Raw genomic sequence first — 23,247 nt, 5'->3', positions numbered from 1 at the left:
AGTGGTGCTGCTGAAAGATAGAGTATATTATCGCATCAAACAATTGATCTAAACAAGAAAGTGTAACTCTACAATTTACAGATGCAGAATCCAGCATCATTGGTGTGATGCAAAAATTTTCGGATCTTGAAACCCTAATGCGGCATTTATCTCATAGAATTCACGCTCCGCAACTATTTGATCCGTTTGACAACATAACGTTGATCGAAACTTGGCTTAAGTAGTAAAAGGAGGTACACTATTCAATACTACATACACATTCATTCGACAATGTGAAAACAGAATTTGAAGTCATCAACGGTCCTCGTCCAATTTCACCGTCATCTGAAACTGTACCACAACCTTCATTCTGCAAAAACGCACGCAATCAGACAAACGGAAACATAATAAATAACTACATGAAGTAACAGCCAGGATTAAAACAACAAGTATCCACTCACTTGAGGAAAGATCATCAATGGAAAAGATTAATGTTAACCTTACATGCTGACTATATTGGTACTTTATTTCAATGCAGTCTTATAATACTAGCCCCTTGCCACACGCCTAGACCCCCTAGTCCCACCACGCGGATTTTTTTTTTTGGGTGAATTTTTTGTTTCTTTTTGACATCCTAATGGGATAAGAGTAATTTGGATACAACCAAAGCTTCACCGTTTCTATATATACATATATGTATGTATACATACATATATATAAAACAAAATATACAAACAACTCAGATCATTTAAAATAGTTGGTCCAGATTCCAGAACTACGCAACATATGTAAGCAGAAGCATAGGAAGACAGAATTACGAAAGAATTGTACCTTTTTAAGTTTACCATGAGCTGACATTATCTCATAAAACTTACGCATCAGCATTTCTTCTTCGACCTGCAGATTGTACAGCAATCTAAATTAGATTGTTTTATACTCGGCACATATGAACAAGCAGGCATATTTTAATTCAGACTGTTTTAGACTCGGTAGAATGAAAAACAACCTTCAGTTGGTGCAATTCCTCAGACATTGATATTTTTGCTTCCGTGAGGAGCTCGTTTTGCTTCTCCAAATGCCTATACACAGAAAATAGATAAACTTACAAACAATAAAAGCTATACCTATCAAAATTAAATTTCATGTAAAGAAAAGAGCCCAGGTTCCAAATGAATGAAAACACGACTGAATTGGCCCTAGTTACACTTCCGAACGGAGTGGAAGAAGGGAAGAGTATCTTGAACTGGGAAAAGGATCCAATGACTTCAAAAGAATTGAACGAGGAGCCGTATGAGGTGAAATCTCATGTATGATTGAAAAGACTTACTTCAAAATCTCTCCAGTGTATCTAGGGTCCATGTTAATAATCTGTAATTTGTAATCCTAGTTGTTGATGTGAGCTTAGGACAAAGATTGCGAATTAAGGGACCTTTGGCTGGGTCTGTCTGGTGTTGTTTTGGACTGGGTCAAGATAATTTGGCTCTGTCCTGCAAATACCAATTAAGCAAAGAAAGGAAAATCAGAGACAGATTCAAACGGAACTCAAACATAAAATCCAGCACTAACAGAAAATACTAAACTATGACACCATCTCCCAAGCTGACGGTATGACTTAAAGAACTATGATGAATTTACAACCCAAATCTACACAATAAAGCAAATGTACCACAAAAGAGCTGACACTAGGGTTCATGTTCAAATTTTGAAATCCTAGTTGCTAATGGGTGCACAGAACAAAGAGTGAGATTAGGCTCATTTAGGTACACCAGACCGGTCTTGATCATAATTTTGTATTGAACTGAATTGACATATTTTTAGGTTGTCCGGTAAACACCAATTAATTAAAGAAGAAACATGAAATCAAGAGCTATCCACGCATGCGATCAAATTGTCACTGAGAAACAAAGAGTTTCTGTTACTGTTGAACCAGTTAATCTGAGAAACCAAGCAAGAACAGAGCAAGCCTAGGAGGTACAGAAAGATGCAAAACAAAATGATCAAAGAAAAGAAACCATACAGTACCGTTCACCAATATGAAAGTGTGTTCCGTATCTCTCGTGATATAAGTGTCTAATGCCAAAGCTGGGAGAAACAAAAGAAGAGAATAACGCCAGAGAGGGTGTTCAATATCCGATACCAATTATTTAGCCATTTGATCTGTGTATCAGCCTGCACATTTGAAATTCAAATGAAAATTGCTAGTGCTAAGTGCTAATGGTATGCTACCATACGTCTTGGCTCGCTACCGACTTACCATGAAGAATCATGACAGTAAAGGTCACCTGGATGGTAGAAGATATAGAAATTCATGAGCTGCCAGACCATGATTAAGCTGAAGGGAAATGTTGCTCGGACCATGATTAAGCTGAAGGGACTGTCAAAAAACATTCGCCTACTTCAATTTTACAGTTACACATTTCCTAATGCTTTGTTTGAAACCAAAGGGAATCTCAATTCCCAGAACTAATTCATCCATTAAAACATTACAAATTTAATCACAAAAGGTTCATATCAAATGCTAACACCAATTCAAGATTAGCTAAAAAGTTTCAGTTCATATCCAAAGTTTTTATGATTTAAACAGCACGAGATCATCAAAGTTATAAAATTGCAAGCGTTGATGAAGAAAACAATGGAAACTTAGCACAAAAAAAAAAATCAGAATTTGCTTAACGAAAAAAAAGTATTAAAATAATCTTAGGAATTAAAAAATATCATCAAATCTGAAACTTACCAGCAGATGGGCAAATGCGCCTCGACGGCGGCTCAAGAGTATCGACGCAACCGCGGGAAGGAATTCGACCACCGCGTTTATCAGAGGGAACGCCTGACGTTTGAGGAGGTATTGGGCCTTACAAGTCAGGGCCTTGTCTTTCTTTCTCCAAGTTAACTGAAAAATAGGGCCCATTTTGTTGAGGTGTACAACCCGGCCCAAACCTAGCATGAGCACGAGAAATTCTAATCTAGTACATGAATACCACATGGATTCTGATGGTTTGTGGTTGGTTGCACACATGACATGTTTATACGTATTGATAATTAAGAATAAAAGTCTTGCATTTTGATAATGGTGGAGAGTATGTAAATCATGATTTTAAACACTAGTTTGAGGCTCATGATATTCTACTTGAGATGACTTGCCCTCAGACATTCCAACAAAATGGTGTGGTCAAGGGTACAATTCGACATATTCTTGAAACTGCATGTGCTTTACTTATTGGCTCACATGCTCCTCGTAGTTATTATTGTTTTTTTTTTTTGAATCGAATGCCCTCTAAGGTCTTGAATTTTCAGACTCCATTGAAAACTATCTACGTATGGCCCCTTGCCATATGCTTTAATGCTTTCTTTGTGAACAATTTAGATTGTTGATATCAGGTTCCGATATTTGTGGTTAACTGAAATATGAGTCGATTTTATATAATTTCTATAAACTTTATAAACTCCGAGCAATATTTTCATTAATCGTAAAAATTTGAACGTGATGTCAACGATCCAAACAATTCATCTTTTTGAATCCACTAAAAGATCATGTTTTCAAAAATGAAGATATGAAAAATCAAAATCCAGTGAGAAGAATAGAGTATAAACGTAAAATTGACGATTAAATATAAATCTAGGATTTATAGATTATAATGTCGAATTTCAGAGTTGACCCCTCAACGAAAGTTGTAGAGCTTGTCATTAGGAGTATTTGTGTAACATCCCATATCGCCCAGGGGAGTGGATCATGTAAGCCTTATATGTATATTCTCATCTCTACCTAGCACGAGGCCTTTTGGGAGCTCACTAGCTTTGGGTTCTGTAGGAACTCCGAAGTTAAGCAAGTTCACGCGAGAGCAATCCCATGATGGGTGACCCACTGGGAAGTTTTCGTGTGAGTTCTTAGAAACAAAACTGTGAGGGCATGGTCGGGGCCCAAAGTGGACAATATCGTGCTACGGTGGAGTCGAGCCCGGGATGTGGTGGGGGCCCGGGCCGGAATGTGACAATTTGGTATCAGAGCCAATCCCTGACCGGATGTGTGCCGACGAGGACGTCGAGCCCTTAAGGGGGGGTGGATTGTAACATCCCACATCACCCAGGGGAATGGATCCTGTAAGCCGTATATGTATATTCCCATCTCTACCTAGCACGAGGCATTTTGAGAGCTCATTGGCTTCAGGTTCCGTAGGAACTCCGAAGTTAAGCAAGTTTGCGCAAAAGCAATCCCATGATGGGTGACCCACTGGCAAGTTCTCATGTGAGTTCCCAGAAATAAAACTGTAAGGGCGTGGTCGGGGCCCAAAGTGGATAATATCGTGTTACAGTGGAGTTGAGTCCGGAATGTGGTGGGGGCCCAGGCCGGGATGTGACAATTTGGTATCAGAGCCAATCCTTGGCTGGATATGTGCCGACGAGGACGTCGGGCCCCTAAGGGGGTGGATTGTAACATCCCACATCGCCCAGGGGAGTGGATCCTGTAAGCTTTATATGTATATTCCAATCTCTACCTAGCACGAGGTCTTTGGGAGCTCACTAGCTTCGGGTTCTATAGGAACTTCGAAGTTAAGCGAGTTCGCACGAGAGTAATCCCATGATGGGTGACCCACTGGGAAGTTCTCGTGTGAGTTCCCATAAACAAAACCGTGAGGGCGTGGTCGGGGCCCAAAACGGACAATATCGTGCTACGGTGGAGTCGAGCCAGGGATGTGGTGGGGGCCCGGGCCGGGATGTGACAATTTGAGTGTGTGTGTGTGTGTGTATATATATATTTATACATTTTTCACACTTGTACATTAATTATTATGAATTTTTATTAAGTTGCACTCAGACAAAAAATCACTATTCATGAGGGTTTGGAGGGCTTTAATTAAAAATCGAAACGACGGTGTAACCATCTCCAAGCGTAAATGATGTAATCATGAGTGTTTGTATATTTTTCTCATTTTTCACACGTGTAAATTAATTATTATGAATTTTCATTTATTCTGAACTCCCCTAAAAACATTGTTCATGAGGGTTTGAAGGTTTCAAAAATCCAAACAACTATATACCCATCGTCAAAGTGTAGAGGATATGATCATGAGCGTTTGCATATCTTTTGACATTTTCACACTTGTAAATTAATTATTCTTTTAATGTGCTTTTGTATTTTGTAGGAAAAATAAAATTATGTTAAAATTCGTAATAACTAATTTATAAATACGAAAAATGTGAAATAAATATGTAAACGCTCGTGATTGCATTTGTAACATCCCACATCGCCCAGGAAAGTGGATCCTGTAAGCCTTATATGTATATTCCCATCTCTACCTAGCACGAGGTCTTTTGAGAGCTCACTGGCTTCGGGTTGTACGTTTTGATGATGGTTACATCATTGTTTGGATTTTTAGGATTAGGGTTTTAGGGCTTGGGGCATGTGGATACTAATTTAGTGACAACGTGGTATGTAGATACTAATTTAGGATGGCGTTTTACATTGCGTCTTTGTGGTTGATTGCACACATATGACATGTTTATACGTATTGATAATTAAGAATAAAAGTCTTGCATTCTGATAATGGTGGAGAGTATGTAAATCATGATTTTGAACACTAGTTTGAGGCTCATGACATTCTATATGAGACGACTTGCTCTCAGACATTCCAACAAAATGGTGAGGTCGAGGGTACAATTCAACATATTCTTGAAACTGCACGTGCTTTACTTATTGGATCACATGCTCTTTGTAGTTATTGGAATAATATTGTTGTTATTATTGTTTTTTTTTGTTGAATCGAATGCCTTCTAAGGTCTTGAATTTCCAGACTCCATTGAAGACTATCTACTTATGGCCCCTACCATATGCTTTAATGCTTCCTTTATGAATAGTTCAGATTGTTAATATCAGGTTTCGATATTTATGGTTAACTGAAATATGAGTCAATGTTATATAATTTCTATAAATTTTATAAACTCTGAGCAATATTTTCGTTGATCGTAAAAATTTGAACGTGATGTCAACGATCCAAACAATCTTTTTGAATCCACTAAAAAAATCAAGTTTTCAAAAATGAAAATATGAAAAAAAAACAAAATCTAGTGAGAAGAATGGAGTATAAACGTAAAATATATGATTAAATATAAATCTAGGATTTATAGATTATAATGTCGAATTTCGGAGTTGACCCATCTACAAAAGTTGTAGAGATTGTCATTAGGAGTATTTGTGTGTGTGTATATATATATATACATTTTTCACATTTGTATATTAATTATGAGGGTAAATTACATAAAACTACCTCAACTATTGGTGTCATGACACTTTTATACCTCATCTTTTAAAATTGACAATGTCATACCTATCTTACGAATTTGTGCCAATGTCATACCTCCATCAGTTTTTCTGTTAATTTCTCTGTTAAATGCTGACGTGATCAGAGACGGGACCCACTTTTTATTAAAAAATTATTGAAATATTATTAAAAACTAAAAAAATCATTTAATATTAAAAAAAAAACAAACCCACCATCAGTTCGTCCTTCCCCCCCATTTTCTCTCTTTCTTCTCCCCTATCTTCATCTTCTTCCCCTACCTGCAACCCAGAAAAGAAAAAAAAAATTCCAGTTCTTCTACCCCCGCACCCACCCTCGCATCCACCCTCCGCACCCACCCTCTTCCCTCATCTACACACCCACTACAAGAAAAAAGGGTTTTTGTGGCAACAGACATTCGTCACATAAATATGAAAATTCGTCACATTTGACTATATGTGATGAAATTCCAGCGTCACAATTATCGTCACCTATACAACATCACCGATAGTTTACGTGACGAATGTTAGAGTCACCACATATTTTTCTTTTACGTGGTGCTAATTTCGTCACATATTTTGTTTGTAAGTGACGGAATAAGCATCACAAAATAAAAAAGTTAGTGACAAATGTTTTTCGTCTCATATCAAACTTATAAGTGATGATTTTATCGTCACCCAATATAATCCTAGAATGATATGATTAACACTAAATGACATTGAAATCGTCACATATTCTTTTGACATGTGACACAACTTATGTCACATATGTTAAATCAAATACCTATTTAGGAATAATATATGATGAATTAATTACTTGTTCCTGTTTCGTAATCTAGAATTGCAATTCATAACTATAAGGTAATATACTTATTTCACATTTTTCATTAATCAACAATTAAAGCACATAAGTCAAATACATTCATCAAGTGTACATCCCACAAAATAACATAAACATCCCAATATCAATCTAACTCAGGGTGACCTATCTCAGTGGTAGTAATTCGTCATGAAGGGCACCAACACTTATACATAGACAACTTGAGGTGCTAACAAAAGAGAAGTCTAAGACACTTGCAGCAAAAAAAACCTTTAACTTTTGATACCAGACTTTCATCAACATTGAGGTGCTAACAATAGAGAAGTTTATGACACTTTTAGCCAAAAAAGCCTTTAACTTTTAATACCAGACTTTCATCTTCATTTTGGAAATCCAATTGAGCTCTCAATTGTTCATCTAAGGAAACCATCTAATAAAAACTTGATTTAAAGGAGTACCCTTAGGTGCTTCTTGGATTTGCTTCATCATTCTTTTTCTTCATGTTATCATTTCATAATAAAATAGAAACATATCAGTTTCTTTTTGAAAGATTAGCTACAATATCCTTAATTAAGAAAATACACCTTGACTACTGTATGAGACCACCAGGTATAACCTGTCTTTACAAATGATTTTATAGTTTCTGTTTAAATGTGGATTAAATTGAACTAGGCACATACAAGGTTTTGCTAAAAAAGTAATAAGCATCAATAGCATAAGAATATACTGTAATAAGCATCAATCAATATCATAAGGATATATTGGTGGGGCAAACAAAATGAAGAGAAACATAAACTTATTAGGAACACAAATGTAATTTAATTCATAAGTGGCACTTTCAGCTTCTAGCTAGTTATATCAAGTTTTTTTTCTTAAAGTCAATCTTGCATGTTCACTTTATTTGTGCTTTCTAAGTTGTATCTTGTCAAATGTGAATTTTGACTCTCCAACTCTCTTGAAATGAAAAAAAAAATGATAAGCCTATGAATGACTGAATGACTTATCTATTTGTCTAGAGCAACATCATTGATCCACTGGCCATTCTTGTCTTTGTGGAGGAGGTGGTGGCGGCGGAGGAAGTGCAAGTGCATCAATTGGAGGAGGAGGTAAGGGATCCCTCACTTATTTCACCCTATTTCCTCACTACGTAGAAGCTGCCATCTAAAATATGAAAATGAAAAGTAACTAACACAGACTAAAATGTTAATATATACAAACCATTATACGCATAATGACTATTTGTAAAATTATAGGCCAATAGATTACTATTGTAGGATATGAATTAATTTATAATGCACATATCTGAATCTCTTAGCATGCCAATGTCAAACTACATTTTGCTCCAACAAGAATCCAATCCGATCACAAACTTGGCAGGTTAAAAAGATGGGGAACATGAAATCCAAATTTAAGCTTGCATAATGCATGTCCAATGTCCTAAAAATGAAATGTGTTCAAGAAAGTGGCAAAGGCAAATTCAGCCCTCATTGTTCTAGTTTCTTGAGATTTTCAAAAACACCCCATGTAGCCTGCAATACAATGCACCAAATCACATAACAAACCAATTACAGAAGGGCAACGATACAGCGTCGTTGGTACTCTCATGGTTAACTTTTGGCGCTACATATATTGCGTGTATAAAAACTGTAAAATACTTAGTTTGAAGTGCTAAAAGCATTGCACTTAATAGATAGGTAAATAAATGTGTGAGAAAGAGGAAGAGTACCATGACAAAAGGTGCTTCAGTGAGAAATAGAATAGGAAACCCTCTAAAGAACGCGAAGGGTCATCTGGATTTTAGAATTGTACACAATACTAAAATTGTACTTGTACCTGAACTAATAAACACCAAAATTTAATCAATTCAATCAAACTCAAATTAATTAACAAAATATTATTTTGTTTGAGAATTTTATTAGACAATATGGGTGACTGATGCTGCATACTAGGTGACTGATGCTGCATACTGGGTGACTGATGCTGACTGATGTTGCATATGAATATTAGACGTATGGGGTGACTGATGCTGCCAGATTTTATGTTTCCTCTTTCCATGAGATTCTCTATTAAGTCTAATCCCTTAATTTGAGAAAGATTGACATCTATATGACTTGTTGATAGTTGTGTGCTAGTTACTTGCTGCACTCCCTTAATTTAAGGAGTGACAACTTTAGGGTTTACCAGGTTAGTATGATTTGCCAAGGTAGGGTTGCGTGTAACCTTCTACCTCATTATATATCCCCCCTTGTACATTCAATCAATCTATGAAAAATACATTCAAACAAACTTAAAATTTCCACAAATTTACTCTGGTAGTCTATGTGTTGAAAAAATAGTTACACGAAAAAGGGAGTAGTTCCAGTTTTTTTTTTTTTTTTTTTTTTCTTCTGAATATTGCGACTAGTATAATCTTCTTCATCTACCAAAAACTATTCTTCCTCTTTTTTTCCTTTTGTTGAGTTCTTATGTTTCCCCCCCTTTGTTCTTATTTGTTATGGTGTAGCAGGACATGATAGTTTTTTTTTTAGAAGTGGATTTGTGCTATAGCCGATATGTTGTAGTTTTTATCCTACCTTAGAGAATTAACTATGCAACTAATCAAGAGCTTAAATAGCTGCAATAATTGTGTTCTAACTAAATTAGAAATAAGAAAATTACAATTTAACAAATGATAATGTTCATAGATGGCCATCAACGACATTCCAAAGAGAAAATAGAAAAATAACAACCATTATTCATTGATTTTCAAAAGAGAAGGGAAATTGATAACTGGGTGTCTAAGCTTGGCAAACAAAGACTGATTGAAGAAGAAAATCCAAAAACAATGAAAGAAATAAGTACCTTGTTGTCGATTGAGAGGCCGAGGGAGGGAGATGAAGGAGAGGTGGTATATGGTCACCGTCGATGGCAGCCACCAGGTGGCTGGTCGGCGAGGTTGGGTGAGAGAGTAGAACCAAGGGGAGCTGAAAGAGATGGGGTGAGAGAACAAAACAAAATAGGTTAATGTTTTTTTTGAGGGAAAACGAAATAGGTTATTAGGTTTTACAATTTGGGAGTTTTGACATTATTATTTCAATATTTTTAATTTTTACTTTTAATATTATAAGTGATGAATTGACTATTACGTGGCTATAAGTGATGAATGTAAAAATTTCATCACATATTAACATTTCGTTCGGTGGTAAAATTTCCCGCCCAATAGTTTGTGACGAATTCAAAATGTTTATGTGATGCAAAATATTTTGGTGTGTGTGAAAATCTTTATGTGACGATTTCTAAAAAAGCCTCACTCATTTGAGCCAAATGTGATGAATTTTTAGGCGCCACAAAAAATACCGTCACCTAATCCATGTTTTCTTGTAGTGACCCTACTCCTTAAATCCACACCCATTCCCCCCATTTTCTCCGCGCCAAGGTTCTCCACCCGTATAATCGGCCTGGCGAAAAGGGTTTCTTGATTCCACCTCACGAATCCGGCGATGGCGGCGTAGACGGGATCTGGTTTTTTTTATTTTTATTTTTTTATGGGTTGCAAGTAGTGGGTGCGGAGGGTTTAGGGAAGACGGGAATGGGGGAAGAAAGGGGTGGTTACAAGGAAAGGGGGTCAGGGAAGATGAAGATGGTTTTCTATTTTTTTTAATTTTTTTATTTTTTCTGGGTTGCAGGTAGGGGGAAGAAGATGAAGATGGGGGAGAAGAAAGAGAGAAGGGTGGGGGGGGGGGAAGGGACGAACTGAGGGTTTGTTTGTTTTTTTATTTTTTATTTTTTTTTCTGGGTTGCAGTAATAGGGAAGAAGATGAAGATGGGGGAGAAGAAAGAGAAAAAATAGGGGAGGGGAGGGACGAACTGAGGGATGAAGATGGGGGAGAAGAAAGAGAGAAGGGGGGGAAGGGACGAACTGAGGGTTTGTTTATTTATTTATTATATATATATATATATATTTAATATTAAATGATCTTTTTTAGTTTTTAATAATTTTTTAATAAAAAGTGGGTCTCGTCTCTGGCCACCTCAGCATTTAACAGAGAAATTAATAGAAAAACTGATGGAGGTATGACATTGACATAAATTCGTAAGATAAGGTATGACATTGTTAATTTTAAAAGATGAGGTACGAAAGTGTCGCGACACCAATAGTTGAGGTAGTTTTGTGTAATTTACCCTAATTATTATGAATTTTTATTAATTTGCACTCAAACAAAAAGCACTATTCATGAGGGTTTGGAGGGCTTTAATTAAAAATCGAAACGACGATGTAACCATCTCCAAGCGTAAATGATGTAATCACAATTGTTTGTATATTTTTCACACTTGTAAATTAATTATTATGAATTTTCATTTATTCTGAACTCCCCTAAAACACTGTTCACGAGGGTTTGAAGGTTTCAAAAATCCAAACAACTATATACCCATCGTCAAAGTGTAGAGGATGTGATCACAAGCGTTTGCATATCTTTTGACATTTTCACACTTGTAAATTAATTATTCTTTTAATATGCTTTTGTATTTTGTAGGAAAAATAAAATTACATTAAAATTCATAATAACTAATTCATAAGTGCGAAAAATGTGAAACAAATATGCAAACGCTCGTGATCGCATCCTTTACGATTTGACGATGGGTACATTGTTGTTTTAATTTTCAAACCCTCCAAACCCTATTTTTTAGGTGGAGTTGAATATGTATAATAATTCATAATAAAAAATGAAAAAATTGTGTTGATACTTGTGATCGCATTCTCTATGCTTTGACGATGGTTACATCGTCTTTTGGATTTTTAGGATTAGGGGTTTTAAGGCTTGGGGTGTGTGGATACAAATTTAGTCACAACGTGGTATGTAGATACTAATTTAGAATGACGTTTTCATTTGATTATTTATTAAAGTATAATATAATTTCTTTAACAGGTAACAAGTCGAGTCATATTACTTGTTAATTTCAATGGGTCAAGTTCGAATCAGGTCACATTACCCGTTCAACAGGTTTGGCACGACACAATCCATTAAAAAATAATTATAATTTTCCCAGAAATTAGGTCTCCTCTTCCCGCCTCGTTGCCTTCGACTCTAGAACGAATTTTCAGATTTTAAAAAATAATTATAATTTTCCAATTTTATAAAAAACTTAACCAAATCGGAAAAAGCCGAACTAAACTAAGACTGAACCGAAACCGAATGAAATTGAACTCACCCATATGCAACACTTCAGAAAGGTTGTGTCCTTTCTTGGAGAAACAAAAGTTGCATCTCTTCAAAATAAAATCAAAAGTCATCGTTTAGTTTTACAGTCTAGTGATATTCCATTTTACTTGCAAGTGAGGGGCAGGACCGGCTCTGAAGGTAGCCCAAGTAGGCGCCCGCCTAGGGCCCCCACTTCGGAAGGGCCCCCAATTTTTTTTTATATTCTGTAATTAACATATAAATACAAAAAAGTAAGAAATATCTTAATTCATTTGTTAGTGCAGTGGAAATGTTGGCTTCATTTTTCTTTGAAGTGTTGAGTTCGAAACATGATGCTGCCTTTCAGTCACTAGATTTTTCTTATTTTTCAAATTTACTGTCAATCCATATGTCCAAATGCATATAAAGTTATAAAACTCAAGTCTCTTTGTAATTTTTTTTGTTTCAACTTCTCATTCTCCCCATTTTTATCGAATGTTTAAACCAACTTCTCATTCTCTCAATTTCTATTGAATGTTTAAACCAACTATCATATGGTTTTAAAGATTATACTTTAAGGTAATCAAAACTTTGAATTTATATTTTTCTTTTAAATAACTTTTTATTCAATGGATTATTTTAATATTCAATTCGTTAGTGTGATGTTGATTTTAGAAGAAAAAAAAACACAAGAGAAACAATTGGCGTTGAATTTATTATATTCATCAATCAAGTTTTATTGTTCTTCACTCTCAATTGTAGACTCTTAACTGCAAACATTTAGAACATTTGTGTCTAAAAACGTGAATCGTGTAATGTTTAAATAATATTTGTATATTTAACTTCTTTTGATATTAATTTTTAATGATATTTGATGTGAAAATATAACTTTTTATGTATTTAGCGAATTCTTTTTTATACAAATCAATATACAAAGAACTAGAGATCAGAGAATTATAAGGCCCCACTTCGAAGGCTCGCCTAAGGCCCCAAAATTCTCAGGGCCGGCCCTGCTGAGGGGTCTCATATTCAAATCTTATGAATATAGAGCTTGATACCAATTTATTCTCCACACCTCTTAGTGTAAATATATCATTATCACAACTCATATAAACAATTTTTATTCAAATAAATAATTTAATTCGTAAATGAGTTAACAGGTTAAGTTATGGAAAAACAGGGTGACAAAAGAAGCACCATGATGGAACGATGTTGCGAATTTCTTAGATGTTTACTCTTATGGACTTGAGTTTGAGTTGGCCTCTAAGCAATGCGGGCAAACTGCCATACTACCAAAACGGAATACATATAAATTGAAGTTGTTAATCCATACTTTGGTTTTGTGTACTTTATTTATGGAACAAAACCATGGCCATGAACTCATGATTTTGGTAAGTACTTTGGCAGTTGGCACTCGGCAAAAAGCTATAAAGCTGAAAAACGAAAGCCTAACTTTCAGGATTTGGACCACACAAGCAAGTTCCACGCAACAAAGTATCTTTAACTCTTAATTAAGGTTAATGTAAAGAAACCAAGTAATTAACAATACAGAAATCATGTTGTATGACATGCTTGTTTTAGTTTTGAGTTCATGGGCTCAAAATGAGCTGCTCATGGAGTGTTCAGTAGACCCAAAACTTGAGGGTTGCAACCAAAAGAGAAAAAATTTGACGTTTGGGGCATTGACATGCACACTATATTATATTAATATTAAGCCAAACGTCATTCCAACTTAATTACTGCTAGACAACAATAATTTTAAATTTTAAGTTGTTAAGGAATAAGTCAACAATGTATATCAAATTACTACTACACTTTTATCATGCACGTGGAAAGTAGACAACCGAAAGATAAACATATAGATGCAGCCTCATTACGCATTGTACGTGCAAACCAACAAGAAGTTGGTGTAATACGACATGTCATCTTGGAAACATGGCTTGGATCGGATAACATGTTAAACAAGTTTCAAAAACTTAGGATTATAAGTCACTAAGCCAAACGATAGCCTCCAGGCCAACAGGCCAGCCATTGGAATGAATAATATTGTGCCCAAACTCAACCTAGAAATGATGGAAATAATCATTTCATGCTTTTGGCTTGCTAATGAAATAGAAGTAGTACTTTCTAAAGGATGTGCTCAACAAAGTGGACACCTCCTAAACTTAACATTAATTAAGAAAGGCATGAAATCCAACTGGGAAAGATTCTAAAGTTTTTTTAGGGTTATCAACACCAGACTAGTTGGTGGTGAATTTAACTTTTCATTTTCTAGATACAATTTGTATGTTGTCTAATCTTGGCAGATATGATTTAGTTTGTTAACATCGATCTAGCTAACTAAGTAGCTAGCTAGGGATCAAAAGGAAAGAATTAGGACGGCTTAACGGATGGAACGGCTTTACAATATTGAATACATATGAACTTTGGAAAAGATTTCAGCATCAAAATACAAGGATTACAGATAACAGATCACAGACTATAATGTTAATAATTTTTTTGAAGAATGTCAGAATATTTTTTTTCTAATTAAGCTATTTATTTATATATATTGTCATGAAACCATTAGCTACCATAATGACTCCATATGGTCCTCACAATATTATAAGAACATATTTATAATTAAGTTTTCTGATGCCATCAACAAGAATTATAAAACAATCTTTGGCCATGTGCCTTTCCATAATTACCTGAATTCGCATAAAGCGCTTCTTCCCCCTTCTTTATAATGTTGTCTGCAAATAATTTAAGCCCAGTTCATCATCTCTGCTTTAAGGGCTGGTTTGGTATTGCTGTGCTTTGAAAAAAAGCTGCTGTGAGAATAAACGGCTGTGCTGTGAGAATAAGCGGCTGTGAAATAAAGCAGCAGAGCGTTTGGTAAACTTTTTTGTAAAAGTGCTTTTGAAAAAAAAAGCAGTCTGATAGTGGGTCTTTTCATTAAAGGAGTACTGTAGCTCCATGTGCTTTGAAAAAAAGCCAGTTTTTCAAAGCTGCAAATAGTAGCTTCAACTTTTTCCTTTGATTTCAGCTTATTCTCACAGCAGCTTCCAAAATAAGCCCTTTTTTTTCAGTTTACCAAACACCTAAAACCCTCACAGCTTTTTTTCATAGGTGCTTTTTTTTTAAGCACCTCACTACCAAACTAGGTCTAACCCAGGTTTTCATTTGATTACTTTTGGACTACAGGTCACGTAAATTAAGTAGCTACTTTGGATCGTATGAAATCCACTCAAGCCCTAGTGTTTGGAAAAATAATATTAGTTAGCCTTTTGCTTCGTTATTATTTAAGGGGATCTGTGGTATTTTATGTCTTAAAATTTTCTTGTAAGTGAATATTTGTATTCCTTACTTATTGAGATTAGGGTTAGCTCTGTTTTTTTAATAGGGTGGTTTGTAACTTAGTTAGATGTAATTCTGACAAGATGTCGCCTCTTTGAGTTTTGCATCTTCTTAGACTCTTTGTAGCGTTTTTTTGTTCTTTAGTTAATTGAGTAATATACTGTAGTTTTGTAATTCGTTTGTTCGTTTATTTTGCCCTATTCTGATTTTCAACACTAAATTATCTAGTTGTTTTAGTATCTGAAAAGTCACTATCATCTGCATGAAGATAAATTGAACTATCTCAGTCACACAAACACACAACCAGGTTCATAAGTAGGGTTAATTACAATTATTCAAGTGGTCCCTTACCTTGACAGCTAGCGGACTTTCCATTAAGCTGGAAGGAAATAATTTTATCAGAAACAAAAACAAATAAATTAGATAATGTTGGGCAAAGAAACTCAACTAGCTAGCAAGGCCACATGGTATGGGTCACAGTGTACATATACAAGTCAATCAAAGTACAATTGGCATCCACAATGTTTCCCCCCCTATCTTCTTCTTGTGGTCACATCCCTATAAGATTTCTGTGGTATTCCAATTCCATTGATAATGTAGGACCTAATTAAAAACTTCCAATGACTTGTAGAACATGTTGTGCAAATTTGTAATGTCTGACGATATTATGAAACCCTTTTGACTAAACCCCTAATGTAATGCCTGTCTCAACCCGACCAATTCTCGTGGAGAAGATCTTACCAAAGATTTGTGACTCAAATTTTGTTTCAGAATTTGTTGAGAGTCCAGACATCTTTTCAGGAATCAATCTCATCTTGCATGGATCTTCGTATATAGATCTTAATTAAGGGTGCAACGTTCTTTCACATTTGATATTCCCATCTGCTTCATATATATTACGTGCAGGTCATTGGATTCTCGATGCTAAGTAATACATACATACATACATACATATATATATATATATATATATATATATATGCATTAAAAATTAAACTATGAAAGCATTAATCTGGGGATGTGTGTTTAGAGGAGAATATATATACGATATATGATAAAACTAACCCTAGTGATTGAATAAAAATTTGGTTAATCTTGTAGTGACATTGGAGAAGTGGATTGGAGCATTACATGTGAGGGAATATAAAACATTGGATAAGATAAAAAAGAAAAATAGGTCCAGCATTTTGATTGGACCAGGCAATAAACAATTGAGGTATTATCCAATCAGATTTTTCCAGAAAACAAGACTGACTGAAGTCATATCCTGCCCTAGGTTCACTGAATCAGTAGAATATATAGCAATGGAATGCATCAATGGATCTCGTGGTTTTCAGACCATATTTGTAGCCCTAGTTGGTTATTTTCTAGCTCAAGCAACAGAGATGTTGCGCCTTCAATTTGCTCGAGCTCAATAAAATCCGATATGTAAATCCCAAATTTACCACGTTAATAATGTAAAATTAGAAAATAAAAAATGTAATCCGTTTGAGGGGTGAAAAAAACGTATTAGTTTAGTGTCTTGAATGAGAGAGTTCGAGAGTACTTGAGAAAATATAAAATGCTCCTAAAGGGAGGTAACTTACGTACTTTTCTTATAACCTCAACATGATTGACAATATTTGACAAATTCTTTTAAGAAAATCACAAAAAAGAGAAGCAACACAGAAGTGGATATGCATCATGCAAAAAACCCCTTAAGAAGCACGAAACAACTCATAGAGAGAAACAAAGTACCAACTAAAACAAGAAAGCCAACCCTCCTCGTACTCAAACCTATAAGATTTGACACAAATGAAATAAGTCAAAAGGAAGAAGACGAGGTGTGGCTGCGAGAGAATGAGGCATTAATGAATAAGAAGACATGGTGTTAGTGACAAGGGAGTGAGGCATGTAGCTAGTTCTTTGGATGTGTTTTATAGTGTTCTTACGGATAATTGGGTTTGTAAGTCGGTCGAATTTAATGAAGAAGGCAATCAAAATAAGAAGCTAGTTGAGGCGATCGGTCTTTTGTAAATATGCAAATCGATTTCTCTATTGTTGTCAAAAGAAAATAAACAAGAGTGGAGGTAGATATTGGCTCTTATGTTTTCTGGCCCACCTCAGTGTTTGAGAAATGAAAAACATAATTCATGTTGCAATTAGGATACGATTTAGTAAATTCTTTCTTACTTGTAAGAGAAATGTTTTAATTTCAACTCTGATGAAATTTAATATTTATATATAAACAATAAACATGTAATATATAGTAGAAGTTTAGCCTAACTTGCAACTAACTTTCATTCTAATCCTAATTGCATCTCCCTTAGCATGTACCACTAAACTAATACCGACAAAGTAACAAGTAATGTTTGACGATTTATGAGTTCATGTTTATAGTTAAGTCGCATGTTTATAGAAAAGAAAAGAATAAGAAAAAAGTTGCATGATTTCATCTTTAACCGTTTAGACGTGTCGGGAACGGACAATGATGTGCGTGGTGGGGGCGGTGGTGCTGATTCAAAAGGGGTTATAACAAAAGAGAGAGAGAGAGAGAGAGAGAGAATGAAGTGGGAACAGACTGAGGTTGGCCTTATGTGTTTTGTGTAGCTCTGGTGGCTGTCAAAGATAAGCAACACCTCATCCTTTTTATGGCTGGTCTCTTTCTCTCGCTTCTGCTTGCCTGGTTTCTCTCTACTTTCTACTTTCTGGGCTGATTTCAGCTTTTGCTAGCTGCTGCCTTCTCTCTCTCCCCCTAATTCTGATAAAGGATATACTCATATATCGTGCAGCCTCATTGCGTTTGTTTGTTTCTGCCACTGAATATTTGATTCCTTGTACTTTACCGACCACAACCCACTACTTCCCACTCTCACGCTTCAGTTTTGAACCTCACTTCTTCTCCTTCTTCTTCCTCTTCCTCTTCGCACACTCTGATCCATTTGCTTCATACCATCATTCAGTTTTTAAAAGTTGACAACTTTTGGCTCGTTTTGGTCCCCTTGATCTTCATTTCAGGTGGGTTTTCGGTGCTTTCTTGTTTAAATAAATTTGTGCAAATTCAAAAATTAATATTGAGTTGTGCTTGCTTAGATTTCTTGCATTTAGTATATGTATCACAGCATAAGCGAAATGTTTAGGAATTTTTAGCCGTTAAATCTTGTTCATTGAATCCTTCCTCGAAAATCACGTGGTCGCATACTAGAAAATCTGCGGCATGAGTTGCTTTGGATGAAATTTCAATTCTTTTTGTTTTTGGTAAGCGACATGGGATATTCTGACCAATTCTGATCATCTTTATTTTTCCCCCCACTTGGTGGTGTTTGATGCTGATTCTTAAACACCCCCAAAATTGATGCTTTCTGTCTACTTTCCTGGTGGTTTAATTCAACTAATACCAGAAACATTGTTTGCTAATTGCCATTGCAGCAGGTGTTCTGATTTCAAAGAGGAAGGAACATTTTTTGGTGGTGGAATGTGGATTGTGGAGGGTTTTGGGTTCTGAATAAAAGTATTGAGAAGGCAAATATCTGGAGTGAGAGAAGGATAAACAAATAAGGGCAAGGGCGGTGGTGTCAGTTTTAAGCAAGTGGGGGTTTTTTATTTAAAATTTCTTTTGCTTCTGGATTTTTGAGAATTATATATGTTTTGGGATGGTCAGTTGGTAATGGCTAATGTCTCCTGAGCTGGCCCTGTTTCTCCGCAGTCATTGGGTCGTGTAACCATTTCAGGAAGCAACCCCTTCCCTTCTTTTCATTCAAGGGAAGTGAACATTTTGTGGGAAAGATTCGGTCACACTAGGTAGAACAACACCAAAGTTTTCCTAAGATCTGTTCTTTTTTTTTTACCTTAAAATCCAAGGTTGTCAGTTGTTCAATCGCCACTATCGGGGAGTTTCCCTTTGTTTTCGGGGGGATTTTGGTATCGAATTCGCAGCAGTGGTTGAATATTTGCAGCATTAGTAGGAATCAGGAATTGTGGAGGAGAGAACTAAGAAGTAGATCTCTTCCTTGCCAAAAATGAAGTTCATGAAACTTGGATCGAAACCGGATTTCTTTCAGACCGACGGAGACAATATAAGGTTAGTATCAGATCTTGTCACCTGAGTAACAATAACATGGTTTATGTTTCTTTAGTTTTTGCTGGAAAATGAATCGAACGTGTGCTATTAACCCGGTTGTTGGTATATTTAACCCTCTGCCATAGTTTGTGAGATGTGTGCCAATGTCCTTTCCTAAATTTAGATGTTTACTCTTAGTGGAGGCACAATGTAGTTGACCTCATTTACTCAACATGGATTAGGTAAAAGTTAAAACTTTCGGAATTTCTGAATAATCCTGTTTCACGTTTTAGACTCGCTCGCCTTTTCCGGTGTAGATTTGTTATCTGTGTAGGTATATGAGGAACCAAGATTTAAGTTCTGCAAGGTCATGGAATGCGACTTTAGTGTTATCTTATGATTCAACGGTGTTACTGTATTTGAAGTTTTGATGATGGAAATGTTCGAACTTGATATCAGTTTAAATAAAATTGTAGAACTATGTGAAATCTCACTGTTAAGGCAAAACCATTTCCTCCATCAAAGTTAATTATTCACCGTTCATGTTCAACAATGCTTTCTAAACAAAATTTTTAAAATTGTAGTCTTAAAAAGGTTATGGCCTGTGCTGTGTTAAACTTAAAAGAAAATTTACATTTCATCGGGTGAACTTTCTGCTTAGCGTTACTCGTGTAATTTCTGCTTCTTGTTATGTGTTTGCTCAGGTTATTCTAATTCAATTAGGTGCATATTTTGTCAAGTTTATGATTGACGCCTGAACATTTGTGCATCCAGATATGTCGCAACTGAGTTAGCAACTGATGTAGCTGTTAATGTCGGAGATGTGAAGTTTTATTTGCACAAGGTATGAAACCTGTTTGGTCTTTAAACAGGATCCTACTTTTTGGTCGGTAGCTTGTTGTTTTCTAACATGTAATGGCATCTGTTTGATTGCCATAACCACTTAACCAGCCAAACTTGCATTGAATTTAGACACATTGATGGCGTTTTGGGACACCAATAGTTCCTTAGTTAATTTGTTAGGTTCTTTAAGACATTACTTATGATCCATTCTAATATAACTGTGATGCTTCTGTAGTTTCCTCTTTTGTCCAAGAGTGCACGCCTGCAGAAACTGGTCGCAACCACAAATGAAAACAGCGATGAAATCCACATCCATGATATTCCTGGCGGACCTGCTGCTTTTGAAATATGTGCCAAGTTCTGTTACGGCATGACTGTCACTCTCAATGCATACAATGTGGTTGCAACTCGATGCGCAGCAGAGTACCTGGAGATGTACGAAACTATTGATAAAGGAAACCTAGTCTACAAGGTTGAAGTGTTCCTAAACTCTAGCATCTTCCGGAGCTGGAAAGACTCGATTATTGTTCTTCAGACTACGAAGTCTCTTCTTCCATGGTCTGAGGAAGTTAAGGTGGTGAGCCACTGCCTCGATTCCATAGCTTCCAAGGCTACCATTGATACTTCCAAGGTGGAGTGGTCATATACATATAACCACAAAAAGCTACCGTCTAATAATGGGGATGATTCACACTGGAATGGTGTGGCAAAACAACAGATGGTTCCGAAAGACTGGTGGGTGGAAGACCTCTGTGGGCTTCAACTTGATTTATACAAGCGGGTGATAACAATAATTAAGACCAAAGGAAGCATTTCTGGTGATGTAATAGGGGAAGCCTTAAAGGCATATACTACCAGAAGGTTGTCAGGTTTTAGCAAGGGTATGATTCAGGGGGATGTCGTAAAGAATAAATCATTGGTGGAGACTGTAATCCACTTACTTCCTGCAGGCAGTGTCCCTTGCAGTTTCTTACTTAAATTGTTAAAAGCGGCAAGACTGTTGGAATGTGGAGAAGTCGAAAAATGCGAGTTAATTCGCAAAATTGGCCAGCAGCTTGACGAGGCTACAGTTTCTGATCTTTTGATTCAAGCCCCAACTGATGACGCAATAAAATATGAAGTTGATATAATGCAGAGCTTAATTGAAGAGTTTGTGACACACGATCGAAGTGCTCAGACTGATCCTTCAATGGAAAGTGAATTCCAGGAGATTAGAAGTCCCAGGTTATCGGATACTTCCAAGGTGAAGGTGGCAAAGCTGGTTGACAGCTATCTTACTGAGATTTCACGTGATCCCAACTTACCCGCGTCAAAGTTTGTCAATCTTGCTGAAATGGTATCAAGCTTCTCGAGACCAACTCATGATGGTCTTTACCGCGCCATTGACATGTATCTAAAGGTTAGTTCATGATACTCCTCTCTCCCCCCCATTTCATTTTTTGGGTTGTTGAGGCTTCAGTGTACCTTTGTTCCAATGAAACCTGCACAACTACCATAATCATTCACTTGAATTTTGTAAACATAATTTCAAGTCTAAATGTGAGACTCACATACAAGCTAACAGTAGGGAGCTTTCTCAGTTTTGAACAAAGTTATGTAACTGATCCATTGGTTGTTGATGCAGGAACACCCGGGGATCAGCAAGGGTGAGAGGAAGAGAATGTGCAAATTAATGGACTGCAGGAAGTTGTCAGTAGATGCCTGCATGCACGCTGTGCAAAATGAGCGGCTGCCCTTAAGAGTTGTTGTGCAGGTCCTTTTCTTTGAACAGATTAGGGCTTCAGCATCCGGTGGCAACAGTACACCTGATCTACAAGGCTCCATCAGGGCCTTGCTCCCTGGTGGGTCTCATGGGAGCTCAAGGTCTACAACCAACACAGCAGACGACTGGGATGCTGTGCCGACAGCAGAAGAAATCAAGGGTTTAAAATGTGAGATTTCTACTCTAAGGTTAGGCGAAGTGAATGGAGGAGTTGGAGTTGGAAGCGATAGAAATGGGAACCCCGGTGCTACAAAAAATCTTGAAAAAGTTCCATCTAGTAAAGTGAAAGGTATGTTCATGTCGAAAAAGATATTTTCTAAGCTGTGGTCAAGCAAAGAAAGGAGTGGTGAAATCAGCAGTTCTAATACATCAGAGAGCCCTGGGTCTTCTAGCAATGCAGAAGAAACAAAATCCACCTGTTCGAGGAGTAGGAGGAATTCGGTGTCTTAGTTACAGGCATGCTTAGTAGATTAAAAGTATACACTGTTGACTTGTAAAACCGCCTCGCGTATCTGACATCAGGAGAATAGAATCAACTGACATGTTTTAGCTGATTTTCCACTCAGATTTTGAGCCAAAGAGGTCGTGTTGTTGGAGAAGAAAAGAGATTCGGTATTTCATTTCTTGTAAGAAGAGCTCATGATCACATTTATGTTCCCAGACTACCTGTTGGTTTTCAGTTCTAACAGCCAAGTAGAAGTTTCTTCTTGTAATTGCATCTCTCTTCCTTGGGCTTTTATTTACTTTAGTGCAAAATTGGCAATTGTCATCAACTCTTCTAGTCTAAGCAGAGCAACTGCTGCAATATCATGCGACTTTCAGGCAAGACTATGTCCTATATATTCATCCAAGTGTCATACCCTCCAGTAATCTCACCATATAGAGAAAATTTATGCTACAACCGGGGGTAAATTCTTGTGTCTAGTCACATGATAACCGCGGTAGAGACAAACGAATATATCTCCGGTTATAAAGCACTGTGAGTCTAAACCACACATCAAATCATTATTTAGGCAACAATATTCTACTATA

At 36.3% G+C, this 23,247-nt stretch overlaps 2 protein-coding genes across 6 annotated transcripts; one reads left to right on the top strand and one right to left on the bottom strand.

Moving 5' to 3' along the window:
* Positions 1 to 5: 5 nt before the first annotated feature.
* On the bottom strand, positions 6 to 2,842 carry LOC103403936 (uncharacterized). Of its 4 annotated transcripts, none has more exons than XM_070816210.1 (7): positions 2,714 to 2,842; positions 2,234 to 2,353; positions 1,997 to 2,148; positions 1,307 to 1,466; positions 986 to 1,058; positions 811 to 876; positions 6 to 349 (listed from the first exon to the last, which is right to left on the bottom strand). In XM_070816210.1, the coding sequence occupies exons 4-7, from the start codon at positions 1,336 to 1,338 to the stop codon at positions 239 to 241; spliced, it is 282 nt and encodes a 93-aa protein (XP_070672311.1). In that variant the 5' UTR covers positions 1,339 to 1,466; positions 1,997 to 2,148; positions 2,234 to 2,353; positions 2,714 to 2,842; the 3' UTR covers positions 6 to 238. The 4 variants fall into 4 exon arrangements, with proteins under 4 accessions (XP_070672311.1, XP_008341003.2, XP_070672315.1 ...); XM_008342781.4 differs by having other exon boundaries at positions 2,002 to 2,148; XM_070816214.1 differs by having other exon boundaries at positions 2,002 to 2,148; positions 2,234 to 2,261; positions 2,714 to 2,815.
* Positions 2,843 to 18,109: 15,267 nt separating this feature from the next.
* On the top strand, positions 18,110 to 22,928 carry LOC103403957 (phototropic-responsive NPH3 family protein NPY2-like). 2 transcript variants are annotated; one of them, XM_008342813.4, is made up of 5 exons: positions 18,110 to 18,568; positions 18,983 to 19,631; positions 20,385 to 20,454; positions 20,689 to 21,852; positions 22,078 to 22,928. In XM_008342813.4, the coding sequence occupies exons 2-5, from the start codon at positions 19,570 to 19,572 to the stop codon at positions 22,663 to 22,665; spliced, it is 1,884 nt and encodes a 627-aa protein (XP_008341035.2). In that variant the 5' UTR covers positions 18,110 to 18,568; positions 18,983 to 19,569; the 3' UTR covers positions 22,666 to 22,928. The 2 variants fall into 2 exon arrangements, with proteins under 2 accessions (XP_008341035.2, XP_008341028.2); XM_008342806.4 differs by having other exon boundaries at positions 18,123 to 18,568; positions 18,980 to 19,631.
* Positions 22,929 to 23,247: the final 319 nt, after the last annotated feature.

This window comes from Malus domestica, chromosome 02 (assembly GCF_042453785.1).
Source record: "Malus domestica chromosome 02, GDT2T_hap1".
Lineage (NCBI taxonomy): Eukaryota > Viridiplantae > Streptophyta > Magnoliopsida > Rosales > Rosaceae > Malus > Malus domestica.
This window is presented reverse-complemented; position numbering and strand designations above follow the sequence as displayed.

Excerpts from the sequence above, each read along its gene's own strand:
- LOC103403936 (XM_070816210.1), bottom strand. The coding sequence starts at position 1,338 with ATGGACCCTAGATACACTGGAGAGATTTTGAA. Across the intron at positions 877-985 it reads AGGAATTGCACCAACTGAAG|GTCGAAGAAGAAATGCTGAT; the intron begins GTTGTTTTTCAT and ends TACAATCTGCAG. Across the intron at positions 350-810 it reads CTCATGGTAAACTTAAAAAG|AATGAAGGTTGTGGTACAGT; the intron begins GTACAATTCTTT and ends GCGTTTTTGCAG.
- LOC103403957 (XM_008342813.4), top strand. The coding sequence starts at position 19,570 with ATGAAGTTCATGAAACTTGGATCGAAACCGGATTTCTTTCAGACCGAC. Across the intron at positions 19,632-20,384 it reads ACCGACGGAGACAATATAAG|ATATGTCGCAACTGAGTTAG; the intron begins GTTAGTATCAGA and ends TTGTGCATCCAG. Across the intron at positions 21,853-22,077 it reads CCATTGACATGTATCTAAAG|GAACACCCGGGGATCAGCAA; the intron begins GTTAGTTCATGA and ends TTGTTGATGCAG.